This window comes from Gekko japonicus, unplaced genomic scaffold, assembly GCF_001447785.1.
Source record: "Gekko japonicus isolate JY-2015 unplaced genomic scaffold, Gekko_japonicus_V1.1 scaffold282, whole genome shotgun sequence".
Taxonomy (NCBI): domain Eukaryota; kingdom Metazoa; phylum Chordata; class Lepidosauria; order Squamata; family Gekkonidae; genus Gekko; species Gekko japonicus.
In genome coordinates this window covers 44,166-70,815 of record NW_015159718.1, presented here as the reverse complement: position 1 = coordinate 70,815, position 26,650 = coordinate 44,166, and the positions used below count along the sequence as shown (strand labels likewise).

Below are 26,650 nucleotides of genomic sequence, written 5' to 3'. Positions count from 1 at the left end.
CCCCCTCCCTCCAGGTTCAGGGTGGGAAGTGGGGGAGGGCTGAAAGTTTATCAGGGGAATCTGCCCTCCAGGGGATGTATACTGTTTCCTGGTCCTGCCAGCTGCTCCAAAGTGGGCTGCCCCCAGTACAAATGCACATGCAGAAACTGGGGCAAAGCTGCACCCCAAAATAACCTGTGATGTACTCATTCACAAGTTCCATTATCCTACATCTAAACTTTGGACAAGTCCCTGCTTCTTCATCATATTACATTTATTATTCTCTTCAAAACCCTCTGCTATCTTGAAAATTATGATTTGAAGTCCTGTTCATTTTTTAAAAAAGTTAATGTTACATTGTGATCACTATTTTACTTTTGTGGGGTTTTTTTATCTAGTAATCCTTGGTTCTGGTTAATTCCTGGAAAGGTGTCCAGAGCTGTACTACAAAGTAAACTCTGAACAATGCTTTCCTTCTGCTTCATCCAATTTGTTTCTCAGTGCAATGCTAAGTGCCTCTTATCTATACTGGCTTTGATCAATTGTGCAGGAATTGATTGTTTTCCCTTCACATATAAGTGCCAAAATAGTTCTTGGTAATTAGCAATAGCAATCGTAATAACTAGGGATGGGCACAAACCAGTTCATGAACCTAAATTCGTGACAGACTGTGCCCAGTTTGTAGTTTGCAAACCAAGGTTTGTGCCATCCTACCCCCAAAAACCTTCTGAGTTTACTTGTGAGTTGCACCACCACCATGGCGCACAAAACTATTAAAACCCTTATATAGTTTTTGCAATCTGCACCGCTGCCATGGTGACTCGCAAATGAACTCAGAAATCATTTACATGCTTTGAGTTCACTTGCGAGTTATGCCGCTGCAGCAGTGGCGATAGCACGGCTTGCAAAACCCATTTAAATGGATCCTTTTAAAAAAGAACCCCCCCCTTCCCGCCCCCCACTCCAGGCAAGAAACTTTCTAACCTTTAAGTAGCTTTTTTTAAAAACACTTATTGCTTTTCTAAAACTACAATACTATAGGGTCAGGGGATGGGAACAGCCTAAAACTAGAATACCAAGGATCATTATTACAAAAGTTTGAAGTTGTTGATACATCTCTTTTGTCAGAATAGTAAAGCGTGAGAGATAATACTATAAAAATATCAAATTAAAAGACAAACAATCACAAACATTTGGCTGTACTTGTGCATCTTAATTTTAAAATTATACGTTTACAATAAATGCTATAGTGTAAATATCATTAGTTTGGAGTTATGCGTTAAGAATAAACATCAGGCTACCAAAATTAAGCTATTTTGCATTTTCCTCTCCTCCTCTCAAAGTCCATATTAGTTTTTAAATGCGTTGGGGGTAACAACCCCTAGTTCTGCTTCAAAATCAAAGGGTTTTGCCAGACTAATCAAACTGATATCAGAGTCCTGCCCATCCTTCTCCATCTTCTTCTGCGTCTTTATTCTCCTCCACTTCCTCAGGTCCCCCTTCTGGTTTCTGTTGTAACTTCAGGAACATTCGCTTTATTTCTTTCTCACTGAAATTTTGAGTTCCTTTTGCAACGTATACAGCTTGTCGCTAAGGTGGTCATCTGGTCCTGTAGAGGGCGTAAAGCTGCAGCAATCGATTTGGGAAAGTTTGTAGTTGCTTCCAGTCTGGTAGCCGGCGGTGATGTGCTGGCCGTTCCTGTTGTAAGTTTTGTTTCTGGCGCCATTTATTCTGCTCGCTGCATCATTGTCTACACAAGAGGAAAGTTCAAAAGTTCTCCGTAAGTCTGGTGATTTATTGTTCTCTTGCTGGTCCGCTGCACACTCCGTCATAATCCGCTTCCTTCAAGCCACCCTTTCCACCTCCCGCTTTACCTTTAAATAGCTTTTGTAAGCTGCACCACATCATGACCCTTCATGAACCTCCATTTTCCCCGGTTCGTGCCCATCACTAGTAATAACTATTACCAGTGGTCATTTCCTGCAGGAGTGCCCCAGAGCAGCGCTCCTGCAATAAGAAGCCCAGGGGTGGGGTGGGTGGGGTGGTCTGCCCACACAGGCGGACGTGCCATCCTCTACATGAACACCAGCAACAATGTAGTCTACAAGCAATATGAGGATATGGTGGCGGAGTCCTGCGGCTACAGGTAGCACGCCTGCATCTGCCCCCCCCCACCCATGGGGAAAAGCGAAAACAAAACGTGGCAGGGCGCAGATGGATTTGTCGAGGGCTCGGGCCCTGGCAGGAAGAGAGTGAAGCAAGGGAAGGGCGCACGTGGCGGAGGTGCACCTCCCCCAGGGAAAGCCACTGGTTGGGGCGCTTGCAAGAGATCACGCGCGGCCCCCAAGGAAGCACTCCTTGTACTGCACGGGAAGGGGGCAATTAACGAAGGGGGCTAGCCACCAATGCGCCTTTGCACCACTTCCCTGCCCCTAGGTTGCTCAATGGTGTATGGAGTGTTTAGGCTCCTCCTCCTGGGGGGTATTGCCAGCGGGGTAGTCCTCTTGCCATAAAAATAAAGCAGAAGACTTGGGCTTTAAGGGCTTGGGAGAAGCGTTCATTGACCAGCCGGCAGCTTTCATCTGCGTGTGTGTCCCCCCCCCCCCATAGTTAGCAATCCAGAACAGTCCAGTGGAGCCTGAGTGGTGGGTGTTGCCTTCTGACACACTTCCAGTGATGTCAGGGGGTGTGGCATATGCAAATAAGTTATGCTAATGAGCTCCTGCACCACTTTTTCTACGAAATGACCCCTGACTATTACTAATGGTATTATCATGCCATTCACTTGTTCATCTTCCAATGTTATACATGCCATCAAATGTCAGCAATCCCCTTTCTCTCTCTACATCATAGAAACAGGTCATTGCCTATGCCAAAGAATAAATGGACATAAATCCAGAGTTAAAAACCTCATCACTCAAAAACCAGTGGGAGAACATTTTAATCTTCCAGGTTGCTGACCTAACAGTGGCAGTCCTCAAACAGAAGCTTCAAGGGGAGATTACAATTTGAGATTGCTGAATTTAACTCCCCTCACAAATTCAGAACAATGGAGCCCCTAGGGCTGAACAGGAACACAGGATTCTTATCTTACTAGTGATGCTAACTTTCTGCCCCTAAGAATTTGTCTTCTGCGCACTGTACCTTTGCATTCGGAGTTACTTCTTTACAACATGGGATAAAAAGAGATCTCCATTCCTACTTGTGTCTGACAAGGGGAGTTTTGACTCTTGAAAGCTCATACCCCGGAAAACCTGTTGGTCTCTAAAGTGCTCTATTACTAATGAGTAACAGCTAATGTTGTGCAACATAGTCTGTGTGTGAAATGAGCAATGATTGGGGAGTTACCCCATATGACTTGTGCAAATGTCCATGGGATGCTTTGAGTCTCAAACAATTTAGCTAATATGGCACAAGGCCGCTGTTTGTACTAGGATTACATTTTCAAAGCTAGGATTACATTTTCAAAGCTATGTCCCCATCTTAGTAGATGTGCATCTTCACATATGTGCGGTTGGTTCTTCACATCATTCTGTCATCCTTTACATTTTTCCAGATACCTTGGAAAACCAGACACAATGATTGTGCCTTTGAGGTCAAAATCATAAGTGCATTCTTAGAGCAGTATCCTTTGTCCCAGAAAGGACGGATTGGTAAGGCAGTATAGAAAATTGTCAATAAATAAAATAAGTTTCCAAGTAGCAATTGGTTTTGCATTGAACAATAAGTAACTTTCACAGATTATTGAGAGCCTAGAACTAGGATACCTAGGGCAAGGGAAGGTATGGACCTGGGTGATTCTAATAGGAGCTTTTAGTGCCACAAGCAGTATTTGACCCAGGACATATCATGCATGTTGGCACTGAGGGCACCTCTCTCTGAAGCAACCCAGTACAAGAACTGGATTTGGGACCAGGAAACAGCATACGTCCCCTTTTAGGGCAGAGTCTCCTGAATGATGTGTGTAGGGCAAACTTTATTTTGAGGTACAGAGTGCATGTAGCCATTCGAGTTCCTTACTCAAATCTTCTTTACAATATAGGTTTCTTGAATGGGGACAGTCTACAGATTCAGGTAGTCCAAAGATCCTTTTGGGGTGCAGCTTGGCCCCAGTGTCTGCATGTGCATTTGTCCTGGGAGTGTCCCATTTTGGAGCAGCTGGCACAACAGCTGGCACGAGAACTGGCCTTTGGACCAGGAAACAGCATATATCCTCTTGAAGGGCGGAGTCCCTTGAATGGGGGGGGTATGATATGTGGTAGTTCGAAGTTTATTTGGGGGGTCATGCCCTTTTAATTGTCCTCAATGTTTCTTGTTGGATTTGTAAATAATGAACTACAAAATGTGAATATGAGACTGGGAACTGGCAACTAACTTCAGCCTCCTCATGAAGGCAGAGAGGTAAGCTCCCTGACACACCCTCTCTGCCTCCACATCTTCTGGCTCAGAAATAGGGAGCCCTTCCCTATCAACTGGTTTGCAGGGTTGATATTTTTAATGGAGGTCATCAAATTCAGGGTCATCACTTCATCTGTACAATCCTTTTTTAAGCAGGTTGCCTAGCATTCAGGCGCGCAGCAAAAACCACCTTTTAGACATCTGAATTTATGCATTCAAAGAAGATGAACCTGAAATTCACTTCCAGTCATGTGCGCTACTTTTGGCAGGGAATTTTCATAATTCCATGTAATTTATTAATTTTTACTGCTCTCTGCTAAATGCTTTGAAGTTCTGTTCCTATTTCCTTAGTGAATTGCCACTAGCAGAATTTTGCATTATGAGGAAGGTCTTTGGCATCAATAGCCAAGGGATACAAAATGGGATGAGCAACAACCAAGCCATGAAAAATAAATTTGGGGGGGGGGATCCATGCAAGAACAGAGAGGTTGTGCTTTGTCTTGCGGCTATACTTCTTAATCTACTGCCCCACTGCGTAATCTTCTACAGGACATTTCTGCATATTAAGAGGAATCTAGATTGTGTTTTGTAAGAAACCCTGCATGCACAAAATACACTATGAAAATCACCACAGATGGGAAAGAACCTCCATCTGATTCCAGATGTACCAAGAGCCAGCCTGCTTGCCCACCCATGCCAAATGCAGCGAGGGCCCATGCCTACCAGCACAGATAGAAACCCAGCAGCCATAAGCGTTGCTTCTGGGGCAGGCACAGCACAAACCAAATGTTAATCCTTCTTCAGGAACCAGAGCTGTCAGTCACCAACAGCTGAAGATTAGAAGGTGCAAGAAGAATTCTGAAAGGAAAAACAAAAGCCACTTGGCCTTACACACAATACAACAGCGGCCTTTGAAAAGGAAAGCGTGGATGCAAAATTACTTTGGGAAACATCTAAAAAACTAAGGCTTAACTAAATAAAAAAAACAGAATGTGAGTAAATCCAGCCTAATGACTCTGTGTGCAAATATGGCTTGCAGAGTCCACCTGCTATAGCCAGCAACAGGGAGCTATTCTGCATTGACCGTGTCAATCCATATTTGAAGGAAGTGACAGTGCAACACTGGAAACAAACAGAGAGAGAAACAGCTAGGCAGATTTAATAGCAGCAGCCTGATTGCTAAATCTTTTTTTCTTTTTTCTAAGGGACAACACTATTACTTGAAGCTGCATAACACTCAAAGCACAAAAGCAGGCCTTTGGGGAGGGAAGGGGCTTACTTTGTCACCCTACTTTAGATTAATATAGATAGGTCTCCAGCATGGAATTCAGTTCCCTCCCTTGTCATGTTTATGATTTACAAAATCTTTATCTAATCCTTCCGAATTGATACAAATGGGGGAGAAGAGATTTATATCCAAACAGTGATGCCATCAGAGACAGGGAGGCAGGCATGGACACATCTCTGCATTTGAATGATAGTAATCATTTCTAAAATCCAGCTTAATAAAAAAAAAACCCTTCACCAAATGCTAATTCAAGATGGAAGGTCAAGAGCATTATGCACAGTTATCAACTGTGGCTGAAAGATGCACAGAACATTAGAAACGACTGAATCCTACAAATTTTGTTTAGTATCTATTTTATCCTGCCCTTCCTCCAAGGCACACAGGGCGAAACACATGTTTTCCCCTCCTCCATTTTACCTTCACAACAACCCAGTGAGGCTGAGAAAGTGTGGATGGCCCCCAAGGGCCCCCAATGAGCTCCAGCTGCTGGGTGGGAATGGGAATGAAACTGGGTCTCCCAGAATCTAAACACTGCCCCCACTCCAGTTTAGTTCTACTAAAACTATCACTGCTAATACAACAGAGGTGACTTTATTGTTTTTTTAAAAAGAGGGCTCAACTTGGTGATACATAGACAATACACAGAAGATAACTAGGACTTGCCCTGTGAAAGCCATTGCGAGTTTCCCACTGTAGTTAATAATAATATGAAAACGGCCACTAGCCTCACCATCTCAATTTTTGCAGCATTTGCCAGTTTGCTGCCTTTCATCCCTGGCCAATGGCCATGCAAACAAATATTCAGACACATACAACAGCAAGAGGTCAAAGTAGCTATCAGTGGATTTTACTAGTTCTCTTACTTCTTTAGACCCCTGGGGAAAGAAGCACAAGTGCATTAGAATCTATTCCCAAACGACAATAATGTAGTCCAGCGAAAAAGCTTCAGCAGGGAGTATATTGGTAGTGAGGACAGTACAGTAGTAAAGTACATTACTGCTAGAGTAACATAAACTATGATGGCTTGGGAAGCATAGGTACAGGTAAACCCAACAATGGAAACCGATTTTTGGCAGCAAAGCAACATATCCAGGATTAAAGCCATGTCCTCCAATTTAACTACATTCATTTCATCACCATCCTCTCAAGTAATGAAATCTTTCCATTGTTTTAAATATGGAACTGGCAGATGGGGGGGGGGGTTTCCCCCAGGGCAGCCTTGCCCAGAAGACATGTAAGATCGTAGCTGAACTAAGAACTGAACCAAGCAGCATACAACACCAGCACATGATACACAAGCATTTACTTCCTTCATGTATGCAAGCTGTCTTTGAGCCTATTACGCAATGCAAACAGCTGAAATGTTTGCGCAAATACTGCAGCAGCAGAACACGCGTTCTGTATTTCTGAGAAATGCATAAAAGCAGGAGAGACACAATTTGTGCTTTTATGCTATAAAAAATTAACTATTCAGACTGGTAACAGTGCATGCTGGAGTAAACGTGAGTGCTCTCTAATTTGGAAGATTTCATAAAACTCTGGCAGAGTTCTTCACTTACATACCTTACTGTACACTTTCCTGGGAGTAAGCCCATTGACTAGATTTAAGTATGATTCTGAGTATACCTGTTTAGGATTACACTATCAGCCACTCACTTCACCAGCCAGTCTTGCCTCTCACACACATCAGTATATGAGCTGTATATAAAGGAAGAAGTATCTACTGTCTGAGGACTACAGTATTTTTTTTACCGAGAAGCTTTGGCTTGGAGTGTGAAGTGTGACACTTTGGTCTACAAAGGGCATCTGAGGCTGCAGGTTCTAATCTTCTTTTCAGCCACAGAAAAGGGGAACAAAGCTCCTTTCTAGAAAGAGGCTATAGCCCAGTAGTAGAGCATATATTGGTTTTGTGTACATAAGTGTCCAAGTTCAATCTTTGCACCTTCCTTAGCAAGGCCTCGAAAAGCTGCCTGATTTTGTACTGTTGCTGCTTTTGTAAATATAGGTAAAAACTGAAGGAGCTCCAAGGTAGCAAGACCTCTGCCAAAGACAGTGGTGAGCCACTGCATGTCAGAGTATTAGCCTAGATCAGTATTTCCCAACCTGTGGGTCCTCACCCAAAAGTGAGTCGTAAACTTTCACAGTTTTCTAGATCTGTTAATGTTCAGGTTGTTTTTTTTAAAAGTGGGACACCATACTGGGTAAATTTGGACTTGTGAGTCACCATACCAAAAAGCTGGTCTAGATGAAGCAATAGAAGCTTCAAGCATCAAAGCCTCCATGATACTGAACTTCAAAGAAGGTGATAATAGAAAGTCCTTTGCCTGTGTTTGTATTAAGTCAGTCTATTCTGATTTACTGGCAAGTGTAATGTGTGTGACAGACATGTTTGCAAACATGTTTTTGTTGCAATAACATTCTTGCATTTTTGAAGTGTAGAGTTAAGTGTGTCACGTAAAGAAGACTTCATCTCACAGGGAGCAAAGCAAGCATCCAGGGTGTCCAAGGATCTTTCTGAGAAAACACCAGGACCAGATTAAACCAGATTAAGCCTCTAGACTTATAGTTGTTGTCTATATATTTCTAACATAGAACAATTTACTAGTTGCTGCATTTGAAAAAGGAAGGATAATGCCACTCTTATGAGCAGCGCCGATTTGTCTTCACAAGTCAGGGAGAGAGCTCCGAGAACCACAATCAAGGCATCAACAAGGAATTTCAGTTTAGGATATAAAAACAGTTGTTACCAAGGTTATGTGACGTCATACTTTAAGGAAAGGCATTTTTTCTTCCACTAGTTTCAAGCAAATGTACATCATAATTATAGCCCTATTTAGAGTGATTTTTTTTAAAAAAAGAAAACCGAACATCAGAACATTTCTGTAGCTATTAATAAAGCAAGTGTTTCATTGTTATAAAGTCCCAACAGCCACACTGTAAAAAGACCTAGGCTTAAATATAGCCATCCTGTTCCATCAGTACATTTATTGATAGACTGCTGGATGGCTAACAATTCCACAGCTGTGTGAAAAGCAATAATCAACAACTGCCTACATTCACTGGCAACAGGCCTCTAATTGAATGCAACCCTCTTCCACACTACTGCCTGCCGCCATTTCAAATCAAAGCTTTAACAGAGAGATTTTTTAATATACTTCCTTTCCTAGCTGCTGCCATTCTCAGAGGATAACATCTCAATTTTGGCTGTAGCTCTATTCATACTGACAAATTAATATTACACAATAATGAAGCAGCAATAATGGATATGAAGTAAACATAAATCTACAATGACAACAAGGACCCAGAAGCAATATCACTTGCTCTTACTGGGAAGATGCAAAAGAAAACTTGTAAAGTACACAATGACAGAAGAGAAACGTTGGCAAGGAAGGACAGAGGCCAGTTTTCCCGGCTACTTTTCTTCTGAAAAACAACTCCTCCCTTTCCTAATATTCCCTCTGTGGCCAAGATTATGTAGTCTTCAGAATCCTGAGGTAAAGCACAGAATTACATTACAGGTAGTCTGCTTGGAGGGTTTCTGTAGAAGGCACAGCCTAGTACATTTGCAGTAAGTGCTACTTCAAACTATGCTCTGTCCCCCAAGCCCAGTTTTCCCAATATAAAACACAGCTAAATCTTATAATCTGTAAAGAGCAGGTGCACATGGAGTTTAATTTTGCAGGCAGAAGCTTCTAGTGGCAACCAGGAGAGGAGTGAAACATACAGTTGGCAAAAAATATGCAGAATCTTTATATACAGATATTGTCTTCAATTGATGCTGTGTTTTGCATTTGATGACAACATAAAGCCAATCACTGTAAAAATACAGCTATATGCAGGAAAGAGTAAAGCATTTTGCTTTTAAAAAACCTGGCTGACTTGCTCCTAAACTCCTTTCCAACAAGCAGACACAAACAATTTTGGAAAGATATCCCATCCTGGCCAATATACTTCAGAAACATTAAGACCATGAGCAGATACAAGATCCTCAGTACTGCTCAAAATGTTTGGCTAGACAAAACACCACTTGGGCAGCTTCCACACCAGGGTGAATTTCCAGGGTAGTCTGCTTGCTGGCATGATTGTCTGAAACTGCCTGGATAATCCGTTTTATCTCCATTTTTAGCAGTAGTTTCCCTTTCACACTTGAACATAAGAACATAAGAGATGCCAATGTTGGATCAGCCCAATGACCCATCCGGTCCAACACTCTGTCACACAGTGGCCAAAAATATCAGGTGCCATCAGGAGGTCCACCAGTGGGGCCAGGACACTAGGAGCCCACCGACTGTTGCCCCCCCCCAAGCACCAAGAATACAGTGCATCACTTGCCCCAGACTGAGAGTTCCTAATAGCCACTGGTGGGCTTCTGCTCCATATGTTTATCAAATTCCCTCTTGAAAACGTCGATGCTTGTAGCTGCCACCAGCTCCTGTGGCAGTGAATTCCATGTGTTATTCACTCTTTGGGTGAAGACTTCCTTTTATCCATTCTAACTCGACTGCTCAGCAATTTCATTGAGTGCCCACAAGTTCTTGTATTGTGAGAAAGGGAGAAACTTCTTTCTCGACCTGCTCTATCCCATGCATAATCTTGTAAACCTCGATCATGTCACCCCTCAGTCGTCATTTCCCCAAGCCGAAGAGCCCCAAGCGCTTTAACCTTTCTTCATAGGGAAAGTGTTCCAACCCTTTTATCATTCTAGTTGCCCTTTTCTGCACTTTTTCCAATGCTATAATATCCTTTTTGAGGTTTGGTGACCAGAACTGTACACAGTACTCCAAATGAGTTTGCACCATCGATTTATAAAAGGGCATTATGATACTGGCTGATTTGTCTTCAATTCCCTTCCTAATAATCCCCAGCATAGCACTGGCCTTTTTTATTGCAGTCACACACTTTCTTGACATTTTCAGTGAGTTATCTACTATGACTCCAAGATCTCTCCCTTGGTCAGTCTCTGTCAGTTCGGACCCCATCAATGTGTATTTATAGTTAGGATTTTTGGCTCCAATGTGCATCATTTTGCACTTTGTTGCATTGAACCCCATTTGCCACGTTGAGACCCACTCGCCCATCCTCGACAGATCCCTTTGGAGTGCCTCACAATCCTCCTTGGTTTTCACCACCCTGAACAATTTCATGTTATCCGCAAATTTAGCCACTTCACTGCTTACTCCCAAATCCAAATCATTACTGAACAAGTTAAAAAGCATCAGACCCAGTACTGATCCCTGCAGTACCCCACTGCTTACTACCCTCCACTGAGAAAACTACCCACTTATACTCACTCTCTGTTTCCTATTAATTAGCCAGTTTTTGATCCACAAAAGGACTTGTCCATTTATCCCATAACTATTGAGCTTACTCAGGAGCCTTTGATAAGGAACATTATCAAAAAACTTTCTGGAAGTCTAGGTAAACAACGTCTATTGGGTCCCCCTTGTCCACATGTTTGTTCACCCCCTCAAAGAACAGTAACAGATTAGTGAGACAAGATCTTCCTTTACAGAACCCATGCTGAGTCTTCCTCAATAGCTTTTGGTTCATCAATGTGCCTACTAATTCTTTCCTTAATAACAGTTTCCACCAACTTACCCAGTATTGACGTCAGACTGACTGGCCTGTAATTTCCCGGATCTCCTCTGGAACCCTTTTTTAAGATGGGAGTGACATTAGCCACCTTCCAGTCCTCAGGAATGGAGGCAGATTTTAAGGAACAATTATATATTCTTGTCAGGAGATCCACAAGTTCACATTTGAGTTCTTTCTGAACTCTCGGATGTATGCCATCCGGGCCTGGTGATTTATCAGTTTTTAAGTTGTCTATCAGTCGTAGGACCTCCTCTCTTGTTGCCTCAATCTGACTCAGGTCTTTCAACACCCCTCCTAAAATCAGCAGTTCTGGAGTGGACAAGCACTTCTCATCTTCCACAGTGAAGACAGAGGCAAAAAATGTATTCAGCTTCTCAGCCATTTCCCTATCATCCTTCAGTACTCCTTTTACCCCTTGGTCATCCAAGGGCCCCACTGCCTCCCTGGCTGGTTTCCTGCTTCCAATGTATTTCAAGAAAGTTTTATTGTTGGTCTTTATGTTTTTTGCAATATGCTCCTCATATTCCCTTTTTGTCTGCCTGATCACAGACTTGGATTTTATTTGCCACAGCCTGTGTTCCCTTTTATCAACCTCACTGAGACTAGCTTTCCACCACTTAAACGAATCCTTCTTACCTTCTGCAGCTTCCATTATATTGTTTGTTAACCATGCAGGCTTTTTTTCTATACCTATTTTTTTTCTGAGTTTCTAGGATTGTGGTTTTAAATAGTCTCAAAGCCTCCCCAATGGTTTTGATCCTCTCTACTTTTCCTTTCAGTTTCTTCCTCACATGTCCCCTCATATCAGATTAGTTACCCCTTTTAAAGTTAAAAGTGATTGTGTCAGTCTTTATGGGCAACTCCCTATTTATACAAATGTTAAACTCAATAACATTATGGTCACTAATCCCAAGCGGTGCAATCACTTTTACATCTCTCACCAGGTCTTGGGCATTACTTAGGACCAAATCCAGGATCACCTCTCCCCTGGTAGGTTCTGTGACCATCTGCTCCATAGCACAGTCATTGAGAGTGTCAAGAAACTCAATCTCTTTTTCCTGACTTGAACACATACTGACCCAATCAATGTGTGGGTAGTTAAAATCACTTATTATGACAGTTATTTTGTCTAGCCGCTATCTTTCATTTATTCGTCATTGTAATCCATAGCATTTCCAGAACTGAATCTAATTCTCTTACCCTCTCAATCTTACTGGACTGTATGTTCATGAACTTGATGTTCATTAAAGCCCCTGCTCCCAGCTGTGTTCTCTAGTGACTCTCAGGATTCTCTGCCCACCCCATGTTTTTTTTAATTTTGAAGAGCATGGGTAACACAGCACTGCACAAAAAAAACCCCAATACCTTGAACAACCTTTTAAAAAAAACTCCATGTGTTTGGAGAGCCTCCTAACCGCTGTCCAAAAGGCAGGTGGTTTTCTTCTGTTATGCTAACTATTGCCAGGGTCTAGCCCACTGTAGTCATCAACAAATTAAAAAGAGTAACAAATGAGTAACTGACTAGCTCTTCACCAAAGTCCTACAACTATGAGCTGTTTTCCCTTCAGACACAAGAAACTGTTTGCACTGGTAGTGTTCTGCCCAGGAAATACCAGTTTTTACATGTTTAAAATAAAGCATTTGGGGAGGGGGTGGAAAGAATAGACTGGTCATGGTATGTGCATAAATATAGGATAACATCATATGGAAACATGACCAAAAATACCCACACCAGTGAGGCAGCTGAAATATGGGGATTCTTTGGTGTGGAAGCAGCACTGGTGGAATCTTCTTTCTGAAACACTATTCATCTATGGACTAGAAAGGTCTTGTGTGAAAGCCACATGACCGTCATGGCCCTCTGACAGCAGAAATTAATTAGTCCTTAACAACTATATTTTAGCCATATTTATTATCTCTGCCGGTATATCACATGGAAATATGAGACAAGCTGGAAGCATAAGACAGTTCTGCCACTTCCTTAAAAATTGCTTCAACCACTTACACACACTGGCCTTCAAAGATAAAATTTATCTTAACAGGACAGACTTATTCTGCCACAATACACAATTGGCTTCAACAGAAAGAACGTCTAAGAATGGTACACATTATTTAGAGGACATCATCGCAAACTCTGGCTAAAAACATTTTCTTGAGAGTAAGCTGCATCAAATAAAATGGACATTATTTCTGAGTAGACCTGCTTAGGATTGTTCTCCCAGTCTAGTACAAAAAGTCTTATGTATTTACCCTGCAGACCAGGATGGGAAGCCCTGCCAAGCAACCAGAATTCATAGTTCTGCACAAATTTTTAAAAGGTAAAGATTGTAAATTCATTCTTAGTATTTTTTAATATGAGTAATAAAAATATTGCACCTGCCTTCCATCCCCACTTAAGAGTAAAAAAATCAGTAGTCAGTCTGTGCCACCTTGCCTCTGATGAACTGTCATGGTCTGAAAAACACTGGCCTGTACCCAGCCACATTCTAAAGACTTAAGGGAAATTAAGTTTCTTAAAGGGGGGGTGATGGTTTCTGCAAATTTTCCCTTTCTGGTATAGGCTCATGCAGTGTTGTTCCAAAGGGTCCATTGACCCTCAGAAAAAAAATTGAGGGGGCTTTGTCAGTAGCAGCAAGTGGGAAACTGATGAAAATCACAGCCCTTTCTTAACTGTGCAGTTGGATACAGGCCACTGCTAATTTTTTTCAACTGCAGTGATATCAGTGGTTCTAGAAAGAAGGGCAGAAAGGCACATGTCCTCAGCTGTTTGTCCCAAGAGACTTGGATTTAGTGATATCCCGCTTCTGAACATGAAGTTTTCATTTTGTTATCATGTTTAATATCCACTGGTATCCTTACCCTTACCCTTCCAATTTCCAACATTCCATGGGGGAAAAACTTCCCTATTTCCACATAATTGATAATTGCATTTGATTGCCATGCCCCTGTTAGTTGACTTTATCTTACATTAAGAAATATCATTATTTTAGCCTTCTTCATAGAAAAAAGAGTCCCAAACTCTTAGTATGGTTGTTCTCTTCTTGTACATTTTCCACCCCTACAACAGCCTTTTAAGATGAGGTAATCAGAAGTTGCACAGTATTATAAAGAAGGCTGCACCACTTCTAAGTAATATCATGCCCTTTTCTTCCTCTATCCCTTCCCTAATAACCTCCAACCCATATTTTTTTTATAAATGCACTGTATAATGAGTTGACATTTTCACTGAACTATTCATGATGCCAATATTTCTCTCACAGATAACAAGATTAGACCTCATCAATGTATATACAAACTTCCAATGTTCTTAGAGCCAATATGAATCACTTTATATTAACTTGTACGGAATATTATCTGCCATTTTGCTATCTATTATTCAGGCAGCTTTAAGAGATCCTATTGGAACTCTTCACAGTCCACTCAGGCTGGCATCTGCAAACTTGCCTTGAGTGCAGAATGATCACAGGAGCTGTCTCAAAAGATTAAGCCCAGCAAGGCTTTACTAAGGCTTTTAACTGTTTATCTGGGACAGTATTTATAGTGCCCAATGGCTTCAACAGACATAGAAGGGAGTAACTCTGCTTAGGATAGCATTGTCACGGCTCAGCTAGACATGAAAGCAACCCCACATCCACCATGACAACAGTGCCACCATGATATGGATGAAATTCCCTTTGTATCCAAGCACCATGGAGGCCTGATTCTGATCATGTGACAGGAGGGGCTCCACCACCCCCACACACATGCCATTTTCAAGATCCCAAACACCTTGATATTGGGTTTTTGAAAATAGCACAAGAGGAAGTTACCCACACACACACAACACAGTCCCAATAAGGATCTGGAATCACGGTGTTTGTAAACAAAGGAAATTTCATCTCAAAAACAAAAGTGGAGTTAACTGTGGTGGTCTTGGGGACAATGTCACATTTAGCAGAGCTCTCAGACTCACATTGCCTGAATTTTCTTGATAGACCTTCCACAGTAAAAACATAAGACCCCAGTTGCATAACTATAATTTTATATACCACCTTTCCAGTGTTTGTGCTGCAGAAAAATATTTCAAATGTCAATTTGCAACTGAAAGTACAATGCAGGATAGACTGTTCACATAAGAATATTTTCCTGTGAATTGAGCATACCCATTTTTTTCCTCCATAATAATGAAATTTCAAATATTGGCTACTTTTTAAAGGCTTCTTCAGAGTTGCCTGTAGCTTAGATGTGCTGCATGTTCTTCAAAGGCAAAGTTGGCAAAACCAGGGGGAAATCTTACTAAGCATCAAGCTGTTCTGTTAAGCACAGTCTTGGCAAACTCTAGTCCTTCATAAGTGATCATTTATATGAATATTTATTATGTGGCTAAAAAATCTTGCAACCTAATCTTTAACATAAGTACTTCTAAGTAAGCTATATCTAGCTTTCTCCAATTTATATTGATCACTTTTGTCCTATCCTGAATGATGCAGCATTAAATTGGTCTCCTGCTCATTTTAGCAAAGGGAATTCAGTGGAAGATCTTCCTGAGTGAATCAAATTCAGCAGCCACACTTACATAGCCCTCCCTGTCTGACAGATGGAAGAGCTATCCTCAACGTATACTATAGTGAAGAGAGAGTGAATGACTCAGCAGGGTTGCTGGCAAGGTACCCTTTCCCTCCTTAAAGCATCACTGAAATTGCCATTTCAAAAGAAGCAGCATGCTGCAAATTTGGGATATAATTTCAACAACTTGAAGCTATATGGGTCTGTACATATCATACAAAAATCAGCACAGAGCAAGTTTTATTTTTCCTAGAACATCACCTCCATAGATATATGTTTGTATAAATTAGTGGCAATATAAAATGTAGTTCTTATTAAGGTCAGTCTAAACCAGTCTTTATTAAAAACAAAAATAAAAAGGGAAAGGAAGAGACTGCAAGTCATACCATAACATTGAGCCTTTAGATGAGCTTGTAAAAAGCTGCTAACTCAGGGGCATGCAAAGCCTACATGTGGCAAAAACTAATGGTGGGATATACTATTTTGCTTGGCACACAAGGCCGGTTCCCATCAGAAAGGATTACACTGAGCACTGACGGTACCAGCAGCACCACTGAGGGTCCACTTGCTCCCAAGTATATTTGGCTAAGGATAAATATCAGCTCCCCTCCATTTTGTTTGCTAGCACACCAATATCCTCAGGAGGAGATGTCATAGGGAACCCAAAAAGGTTGCCAACTGCTGCACTAACTTATTTGTTTAGGTAGGTGTTCCGACACGGGACTAAGAGACCCCGCCTCCAAGACCCTGGACCTCACGGGAAACCCCTAAGCCAAGAGGCTCACAGAAGAGCAGCAGCTGGCCTCCCCCCAAGAGCCCCCCGAGCCGGGGCCATGGCTGATAGAACAGGGAGACCAGCAGGAAGACCCCGGGGAAGAGGCAGGAGATGCCGAGCTGAGGGTGCCACCAGAATGTGACCAACACTCACCGACTGGAGCCAAGCTGACGACGGCGCGGCCTGGACCCGGCCCACAGTCAAGGGAGCGGCCCAAACCCGACCCACAGTCTTTACAGGAGAAGTGGAAAGAGAGGGCACCGCAAGTATGCACCCGATCTCAGGGAAGGAAGCCGTGGGAGCGGGTCCACACCCCGAGGACGGCGGGACAACTCCAGTGGAGCCCCTCGCATCGGAGGGGAGATGCTTCAAACCTGAGATTCGTGACCGAGATGCACGGCCACGCCCCAAGCCCGAGTGAAGCCACAAGCCCATCTTGCAGGGCAGGTCCCAAAGGGAGCCAAACCAGAGAGTGAAAAGGCTTGAATGACGTTGCAAGGAACCACACAGGGTGGATATGGAAGGTGGAGCACTGATTGGGGAAGGGAATAAAAAGGGAAGGGAATAAAAAGGGAAGAGAACACCAGAGCCAGGGAGGAGTAGTGAGCTAGAGTAAGTCATGGCCAGGAGGCAGACCTAGGGAAGCGAGAGAGAACCAAGGTCTGACGAAGCCTGAACTCCAAGCCAGAGCAGCTCCCTGATGCGGGTGCAGCAACCCAAAGGGGCACTCCACATCTGAGGCACATGGTGGAGCTCTAAGGCCCTTCTCCAACCCGTGTCAACCCCCAGGTGAGGGAGGGGCCTGAGGGCCCGCGTGACAGTAGCGTATCTCTTGATTGCAAATAATACTCAAGTCAGTTTCAATTATGCAATTGCCTGTGGTAAGAAAAATCACCTTCCGATGACCAGGAAGGGAAGCTTTCAAAAACTAGAATATGCTGACTTCTCTCCTTTTGTAGGCTGCAACTCGCAATTCCAGCTCTCAGCCAACCATTAACACTCACTAAATAAGCATATTTGGCCTTTCAAAGGCAACTGAGAAAGCCATTTCAGTTTGCTCTAGAAACACCCACTAGCAAGTAAACAGAGAGAGAAAGACATAACCTTGCTCCCAGTATTCTAGGAAGGAACCATTCTTGGATTAGTTTCATTTTGTATATACTCAATATGGCCCAGACTAGCCCAAACTCATCAGATCCCAGAAGCTAAGCAAGGTGAGCCCCAGTTAGTATTTGAAGGAGAGACCATCAAGGAAGTCCAAGGTTGCTGTGCGGAGGTAGGCAATGGCAAACCACTTTTGCTCATGTCTTGCCTTGAAAATCCTATAGGGTCACCAAGTCAGCTGCAACTTGAGGGCACTTTCCAGCACCAATAGCATTTGCCTCAAACTCTGAAATTCTTTATCATCCCTCAATCAATATGAAGTTTAACTGTGTTCCTGGCTTTAAAAATGAACTAAGGATGAACACCCATCATTAAAGCCAATAGTGTGGCTAGAGGCGCTGCACCACAAATTATATCAGGAATATACAAGTCAAGTACTGTAGTCTATGTGTACTCAGATGAAAAGGAAGTGAGAATTGATATGTCGTAAGTAGCTTTCCCTTGATTAGAGGCAAAACCAATTAAAGTACTAGGCAGGTTATAGTCTTCCTCGAAAAGCATCTCTATAAAAGAGGAGGGATGCATGCTCCTCATAAAAGCAGTAGCACACAGAAATTGTGTACATGATTGAAGTGGCCACTATTAAAATAGAAAGTAGTGGAGTCTAGGGCCCAGGAGACCTTGGGAAGTGAAACTAAGGGAATTTTTCTTTCAGTACTTCGAGCAATTTTAAATATTGAGATATCGAACACTTAAGTGCCTCCAGAATAATTTACTAAGCAAATGAAGAAACCAAATAGCTACAAAGACAAAAAAAATGGTTGGCCTAGTAGACAGTGACTGTTACTTGAAAAAATGTAAAAGGATCTGCCTGGAGTTTGACAACAGCAAAAAAATTACTAGTAGATTGCAGTGTTTTTTTCATATCAAAACCACTGTAATCAGTAGAAATGAGTTCAATTGGTACCTACATTCCATTAAAAGTCAGATATCTTGTCCAATGTCATTTGGCATCACCTTCCCGTACTGATTCCCACCAGGCTATATATTTTTAAGCTGACATGGTGATAGTTTATCTTGCAAGAATGGGGGACTTCCAAACTGGGTTTATGGAAACAAATGCAATAACATCATGTAATGAAGACAGACGGTACAGCACCACAAATTTGACAGAACGGTAGTGCAATCCAAACATCTGGATCTTTTCCTATCTGGGTTTAGGCCTGGTTATGAGACTGAAACATCCTTGGTTGCCTTGGTAGATGGCCTGTGTGAGGACACAGGACAGAGGAAGTGCAACTTTGCTGATCTTCCTGGACTTCTCTCTTTTTTTTTTTTGGATCCCCCTAAGGGGAATTTTTATTGATTTTTTTTTACAGACTACAAAACTACAACCGAAAGTAAGGGAAGGGGAACTACATCTAGGATAAAGAAAAAAGACCCAGTACTAACTAAAAACTTAAGAGTAGTGATCATTACATCAGCTTAACTCAATGTTGTTTTTCTTTTTCTTTTCCCTTTAAAAAAACTAATAAAACAATGAACATAGTCGGTTATGCTAATTATCTTTTAACTATACTTTTAACTGCTTAAAGAACCCTCCCGAGCATCCCAAATCAATTTCAGAGTTTTCAGGCACACATCAGAGTCCTTCAGCCAGAGGGTGAGTCCCCGAGCCTAACTCGCCATCAGATTGCTTTCTTCTTCTTCCTTCTCATCCTCAGCTGGTTCCCCGAGCTGTGTTTGCAGAAAATCACGTGCCTTAAAAACAGAGTCAATCTTTTCTTTTTTGTTGTGCAGTTTGAAAATTACGCCTTCTGGGATTAACCATCTGTAATGTTTGTAAAAATATGATTAGTTCTTTATAATTCTTTCTCTTCTGTCTAATATCAAATGGAATGTCTTTTAAGATCTTGATGTTATTTTCCCCAATTTTCAAGGGAGTTCCCGTGGTTGCTTTCACTGTTATATTTTTCAAGGTCCTGCTTTGGGTGTCCTCTGCCTTCTGAGATTAGACAGATGGCAACCCAGGAGAGGGCTTCTCAGTCATGGCACCAGAAGGCTTTGTTCAGAAGACTGAAGCTATCAAATGGGAGCATACCAAAAGAAGCATTCCTACAGGTATATGTGGGTCAGAGGCCATTACGGGCTTTGTAGATGACTACAAGAACCATGAATTGAATCTGGGAAATGATCAGTAACCAGTGCAGTGTCTACAGAATGGGTGTGGCATGCATGTTCCACCTAGCACAAAACTGTAGTTGGCCTGTGTCGTTTAGTACCAACTGGAATTTTCAACTTGTCTGTTAGGGCATATCCATGTGGAGTCCATTTCATTAGCATGGATTCGTGTGGGCAGATCAGCCAAGTCAAGGTAGAGGCCATCTTATGAGCAAAATGAAGCTTTAAGGGGGGGGGGGAATGCATTCTTTGTAGCTGCATTAACTTGCTGGTTCAGGAGTTATAGTAGACATTGCTGAAGAAGCAAGTACGAGCTGGACTCCATCAAAAACAACACAAACATCTTGCCTGCATTTTGCCAGGATTCAGTTTTAATTTGTTCACCCACAGCAGTAAGGCTTTGGTTCAAGACCTCTACAGCATCACCAGGAAATACAGATAAAGAAACAGAGAGCTGGGTGACATCAACATAGTTATGATGCCCTGCTCTAAAATGAGAAATTATATCCCCAAAGGGGTTTACATAGAGACTGAACAGCGTGGGAGATAAGACTCCACAAGACAAGCCCTACACCAATGGTAATTGGTTTCCAACAGCAACCCTCCAAACCCTGCCCATAAGGAATAATTTTAAGCCATTCAAACCACACTACTTAATCCCTACTTGTACCTCCAAATGCCTTAACAAGATGGCCTGTTGCACAGTACCAAAGACTGCTGACAAATCTAGTAAGAGTAACAAAATGGCACAGCCCTTATGCACATTCAAATGGAGATAAGATCATACGAACATAAGAGAAGCCAACATTGGATCAGGCCAATAGCCCATCTAGTCCAATGCTCTGTCACACAGTGGCCAAAAATACCAGGTGCCATCAGGAGGTCCACCAGGGGGGCCAGGACACTAGAAGACGTCCCACTGCTGCCCCCCCCCAAGCCCCAAGAACACAGAGCATCACTTGCCCCAGACCGAGAGTTCCTAGCTATACCTTGTGGCTAACAGCCACTGACGGACCTCTGTTCCATATGTTTATCCAATTCCCTCTTGAAGCTGTCCATGCTCGTAGCCATCACCACTTTCTGTGGCTGAGAATTCCATGTGCTAATCACTCTTTGGGTGAAGAAGTACTTCCTTTTATCCGTTCTAATCTGACTGCTCAGCAATTTCATTGAGTGCCCATGAGATCATCAACTAAGGCCACTACAGACCAGATGCTCAATAGTCACATCATTCTTCTTTAGCAATTTTTTTATATGTAGCAGATGGATGATCACATGTTTTAGAGACCAAGGAAAGGTGCCCTGTGTCAGTGATTAATTTATTATAGATATCAGGGATATACTGATGCTATTCTTACATGATTCTTACAGAACCCAGGATCCTATCAGCAGCCATCAAGGTAACTGGATTAAAATGATCTGTAATTGGAACAGACAATTCATTGGGGATTTCTAGTATAGACCAATTACCACCAACAAAAACTTTCCTAGGGAATTTTCACAACACATTCTAGGAGGTCATTTTATATAAATTGAATAGAGTTGGAGTAAAATAAAATTGTTCAGGAGGACACTTTTACAAAGGGACAAAGGCTGTAGTTTAAGGCATTGTTCATAGCATGCATGATCTTGTCTTTATTGCATTGTTTGTAATCCAATCTTATTACACAGTTATATGTTTTATACTGTTCCTATTGTATGGTTTTAAATTTTGTAATCTGTCCTGACACACAGTGAGAAAGATGCACTATAAAGTAAATAAATGATTTTTAACAATCATTTTTCATTTCTATAGTACCAGAGAAGTCTTCTGACTTTTCTAAACTAATATCTCAACTTATACCTGTAGAAGAATAAGGCCAAAACTTTTGACCACTAAAATAAGTAGCAAAGCTTACATCGATCCACTTCATCAAGGTCAAGACTTTATCCTAAAACCGATATAATCCTGAAACCACAGTCTCTCAAATAGGTCTCACTGATTTTAATTGGATTTACCGCTCAGTAAGCATGCTTCAGACTAAGGCCTAAGAGTTCCCCCCCCCAAAAAAAAACAACCCACTAAATAGCCATTAGCAGTAGTATTTGCTTAAGACCCAGGACAAAAATATACCCATGTAGCCAGAAAGAAACATTAGTCTCAAGGAAAAGAAAATAGTCAGTAGACTTTCAACAGGAAGGCATTTACTCTTAAAACGAATCCTTCAAAAATCAGATGTCATGTATAAACGGACAAGACAAAGTCAAGGATTAGGAACAAAGATTTTAGAGGATTTTGGCATCTGAAACTGGGTGAACATGCTAAGTTATCTTTTGAGCAAAAACAGTGTCTGGCAGCAAGTAATAACCTTTGCTTTGTGCGCCTGTACAGAAAGGGGCGGACAGCCTGTCAAAGCTCAACAGGCCTCAATTCATCTGGCTGATGTAACAAGGAGAACAGCGGTTGGTCTCTAAGGCAAAAATCTTTACTGCGTAATGAAGTAACAAGTATAGTAAAAATCTGTGAGTCGCCTACAGATTTCTTACTCATAATGCAAAAGAACTGCTTCTTGTTAAAAGTTAGGAGGTCAGGGGACACTGGATTCCACTGGTGTATGACAGATGGTACACAGCCAGCAGACCTTGAAATATTGGATGTACGCAGAGTGACACTAAAAAATCTTGGCGCTCAATCAATGAAGGTCAAACAGCTATGAAAGGTAATATTTATTTTGCCCACTTCTCAAGGAACTTCCTTTAAAAATAAAAGAGGGATAGAGCATTTGTTCCAAGGCATCAGCTCAAGCAAATATTTGCACAGCTAGCAGAACAAAATATGTTAAGGTGATTAATTGCACCAAAAATACATAAAAGAATGGTAAACCTGAAAACTTAAGGCAATTATAGAAAACGTCACCATGCAAGAAAGGAATCCATCCTAAAGAATAGCAAAATACAAGTAGTGGCTAACATAGTGCTGATGCTATTGAAAACTGCATCCCTGTATTGAGTCCTGCTGCTGTCCCTACAAAAACCTGTGAGGTCTTCTAAGGTTAGACCCTACAAGCTTTTCCACTGATGCCATTAAGGAGAATGCCCTGAAAAAGGTTCTGTTGGTAACTGTGGGGCCAGTATGGACAAAAGATCTTGATGAACAAGGCCACAATGTGGAGGAGAATCAGAAAAGGTTGCTCCATCCTGGTACTAGCAGATCCAAACCACAGTGTGTTTCAGCCCACAATTTAATCTCCTCACAGCAGTCAATATTACAGAAAAAAGAAATAGAACATTCTGGAAAGAATGTATCAGAAATGTACCTGAGACAATTTTAAACCTGTATATGATCAATGTCAACAACAAAATTCCATTAGTGGTCTATGAAAACAGTTTAAACCAAGTTATACATACACTACAAAGCAACAATGTATCTTTATTTTTTATTTATTTTTACAATAACTAATGACATCTTCAGTGTAATGTGATTTTAATCATTAGGTTTTTATTCTGTCTTTCTTCCAAGAAGTTCACAGTTAATCCCCACAAAAACCCTGTGAGGTAGATCAGGCTGTGAAAGTGACTAGCCCAAGGTCACTCTGTGAGGATTTGAACATGAATCTCCCCATCATGGTCTGACTCTCTAACCACCACACCACAACAGCACTCAGTTTTGGCCTATAAATGATTACCTAGGAGTAAATCCCACTGAAATTATTACAGTAAGCATACACAGGACCAAGGCAAAATTCAATATTCTGCATCCATTTGTAATGAAAAGCAAGACCATAAAATCCCTTGCTATAGAGGAGAGTTTGGACAGGTGTTGAGTACCTTTCCCATATTCTTAAGAAGCTACAGGTACCCAAATCAACTTGGGAGGGAACTGTGGCTTAGGGGTAAAGCATATATTTGGCTTGAAAACAATGTAATTCCCTCCCCGGGAGACTCATTTGTTGATATTTATCATTGTCTTCTGTCAACAGGTGAAGATTTTTCTGTTGTGTTTGGCATTCCCTCACCAACCCTCCTTCCTGTTTGTGTGTTTTTAATTGTTACACATATCATTGTTTGTTGCTTTGGGGACTCTAAGATGGGTGGAAAGCCCTATTTAAATGTTGTAAATCAGTCCCCAGCATCTCCAGTTAAAAAGATCAGATAGGAAAGGATGTGGAAGACTTTCACCCAAGACCCCGAAGATCTAGCCACTGCCAGTCACAGTAAACATGAGTATTGCTTACATGGACCTTAATAAACCAATGGTATGACTCCATGTAAAGCAGTTACATGTGTAACCTGAACTAAAGATGAATGGTCACTGATTCCTTGTGCTATCAAATCAAGACAAAGAATAGTGAGAGAGAGACCCATAATGCACTAAATATGGGGCAGGACTTCCACCTTAAGTGTCCTTAAGAATTGTCACTTCACTGGGATGACAAGAAGACACAGTGCAGTCAGGAGGGAAATGGACCAAGGCTTTCCCGAGTGTTAACACGCACATATATACAGATGCTTGAATTTTTCACTTGCAACACATAACCCTAACTGACTCCCCTTGGAGATTTAATGAGCAATCAAATCACTACTCCTTCAACCTGTAAATCTGCAATCCTAAATTAAAATGAAAATGTCTGGGCATAGAGCAGGGGTCACCGGGAGAGTGGGGGGGAGCTAGTTGTGAATTTCCTGCATTGTGCAAGGGGTTGGACTAGATGACCTTTGAGGTCGCTTCCAGCTCTATGTTTCTGTTACAAAACTTTCAGAAATAAATCAAATATTTTAACAAAATGGAGTTTAAGTAGTTGCCTAACCTCAAACTATGCCGACAGCAGCTTTTATCCAGTGGCCACAACTAATCACTATCACTTCCAAGTAAACAGCAGTGACATGACACAGTATAACTAGCTTCAAGCAGCCTTCAAGGTGGCCAGAAAACTGCTGGGTCCTTAGCCTGCATTACTACATTCATGCAGAGACTGACTACTAACTTCACTAGATATTGCATTCCTCTTAAACTGCTCAATGGATCTTGATGGTATGTTCCACTTTCCGCCAGTTTTCCATTCAAAAGCCTCAGATCTCTCTTACAAATATAAAAATGCATGTGCACACACGCACACCCCCCAGGTAGATCCAGTGAAATGCAGATGGCAAAACTAGACCTATAGGAAAGCTGGCCAGAGACACCTCCTTACAAAACCTCAACCCACAGACACCAAGAAGAGTTTAGGATCAGTGCAGTGTCATTTCAGAACTGCAGTAAACGAAATCTATCCAACCCCCTCCCCCCCCAAGGATTTGCTCCCGTTTCTAAAGCTACATGTCACTCCTGCTTCATTAAATGTTCACACCAGTGATAATTACAGAGATTTAATCTAGTGAAGCACTTCATCATTTGAAACCTTCAGTTTCTGGCAAGAATTAAACTTGTAGCAAAAGCAATAAAGAGAGTATTAAGAGGAAGCTGGCAGTGCAGGGAAAGTCACCAGAGAACTACTGTAGTCTCCTTCATTCCACCTTCCACAGAGAGCCAGCATGCCAGGAGGATGGAAAAATTTGGAGAAGGGGATTGATCCATGGTGAGCATGCCCGCAGCAATGAGGTTTGCAGCATAAGGCCAAGGAAAAGGGGTGTGGTCTAAAGCTTGGTTCCCCAGTAACAAAACTCTGAGAGGAAGACCCTGGCTATTCGGGATAACTCAAGGAGATTTAGACATCAAGAGGAATCAGCCAAAAAACCCCAGACAGCTTCATAAAAATTCTCCAACCTCTTCCCCCATCCATCACTAACAAGAAACAGGCCAGAGTCTCCTCCCCTACCCCAACCTCACAGGAGGAGAAACTGGAAATGAATCTGTTGGAAAATACTGGGTGATAAACTTTGAGGGGGGTTCAAAGAACGAAGGGCCCTTTCATCTGAGGGGGACTCATTTCCATGATACAACAAGCAGCCTTCCCTGTCCTTCACTTTCTGAACAACTTGAGCATTTCTAGACCTGAATCAGAAGATTTACCCAGCTTGGCACAAAACAGATCTGGCTGGTTTATGTGTTAGAGCCTGCTTCATTGAACTCCATGGGGCTTACTTCCAAGTCAACATGCATAGAATCAGGCTATAAAGCTGCAATGCTAGGCACACTCACTGGGGAGGAAGGCCACCCAATTCACCATGGCTGAGTTCTGAAGAAATAAGAACAGGACCAGTTGAAATGGAAAAGCCGCGTACGGGTTTACCACATTACTAGTTACGTCTGCTTAACTTTGGGCTGGATTGCACCCATCTGAGGTGAGCAATCTGCTCCAGAAGAAGTTTTAAGATGTGAGGGAACTATTACCTAGGTATCTGAGCACATACAGAGTGCATCCCTGTAACTCAAAGTAGGCAAGCATTCTTCGAAGAAGAAAAAACTTATTGGTTTGCAGCGAGTACATTTAAGTAAAGCAACCAGTAATTTCTTCCCTAGAAAAATAGCTACTTTGAGTTACAGAGAGACACTCTGTACATGCTCAAGGACCTAGTCACCTGCTGTCAAGCTCCATCCTATTGACCTACTTGCCGATCAAATCCCGCCCGTCTCGCCTCCAGGGCAGAGGGCATCCCGGGAGTTCAGTCCCCGAGCACGCCTGCTGGCCGCCCTTCCCCCTAAGCCCGCTGCAGCTTCCCCGTCTCGCCTTTTCCAGGTGACCCGGCCCTCGCCTCGCCTCTCTGCTGCAGCGCCGCTGCTGCTCCCGCCGGCCACACGCAAGGCCGCCCCCCCCCGCGCACACACACACTCACACACCCGCCCCCCCGTCCTCTGCTGGGGGCGG

General features: G+C 42.3%; 1 protein-coding gene across 1 annotated transcript in view; it reads right to left on the bottom strand.

The window, feature by feature from the left end:
- PPM1H (protein phosphatase, Mg2+/Mn2+ dependent 1H) overlaps positions 1-26,650 on the bottom strand; it is a 150,545-nt gene that overhangs the window by 123,332 nt on the left and 563 nt on the right. Inside the window, exon 2 of the mRNA XM_015419137.1 lies at positions 1,530-1,729. Within this exon, the coding sequence (XP_015274623.1) occupies positions 1,530-1,729 (200 nt within the window). The remainder of the gene's footprint in view (positions 1-1,529; positions 1,730-26,650) is intronic.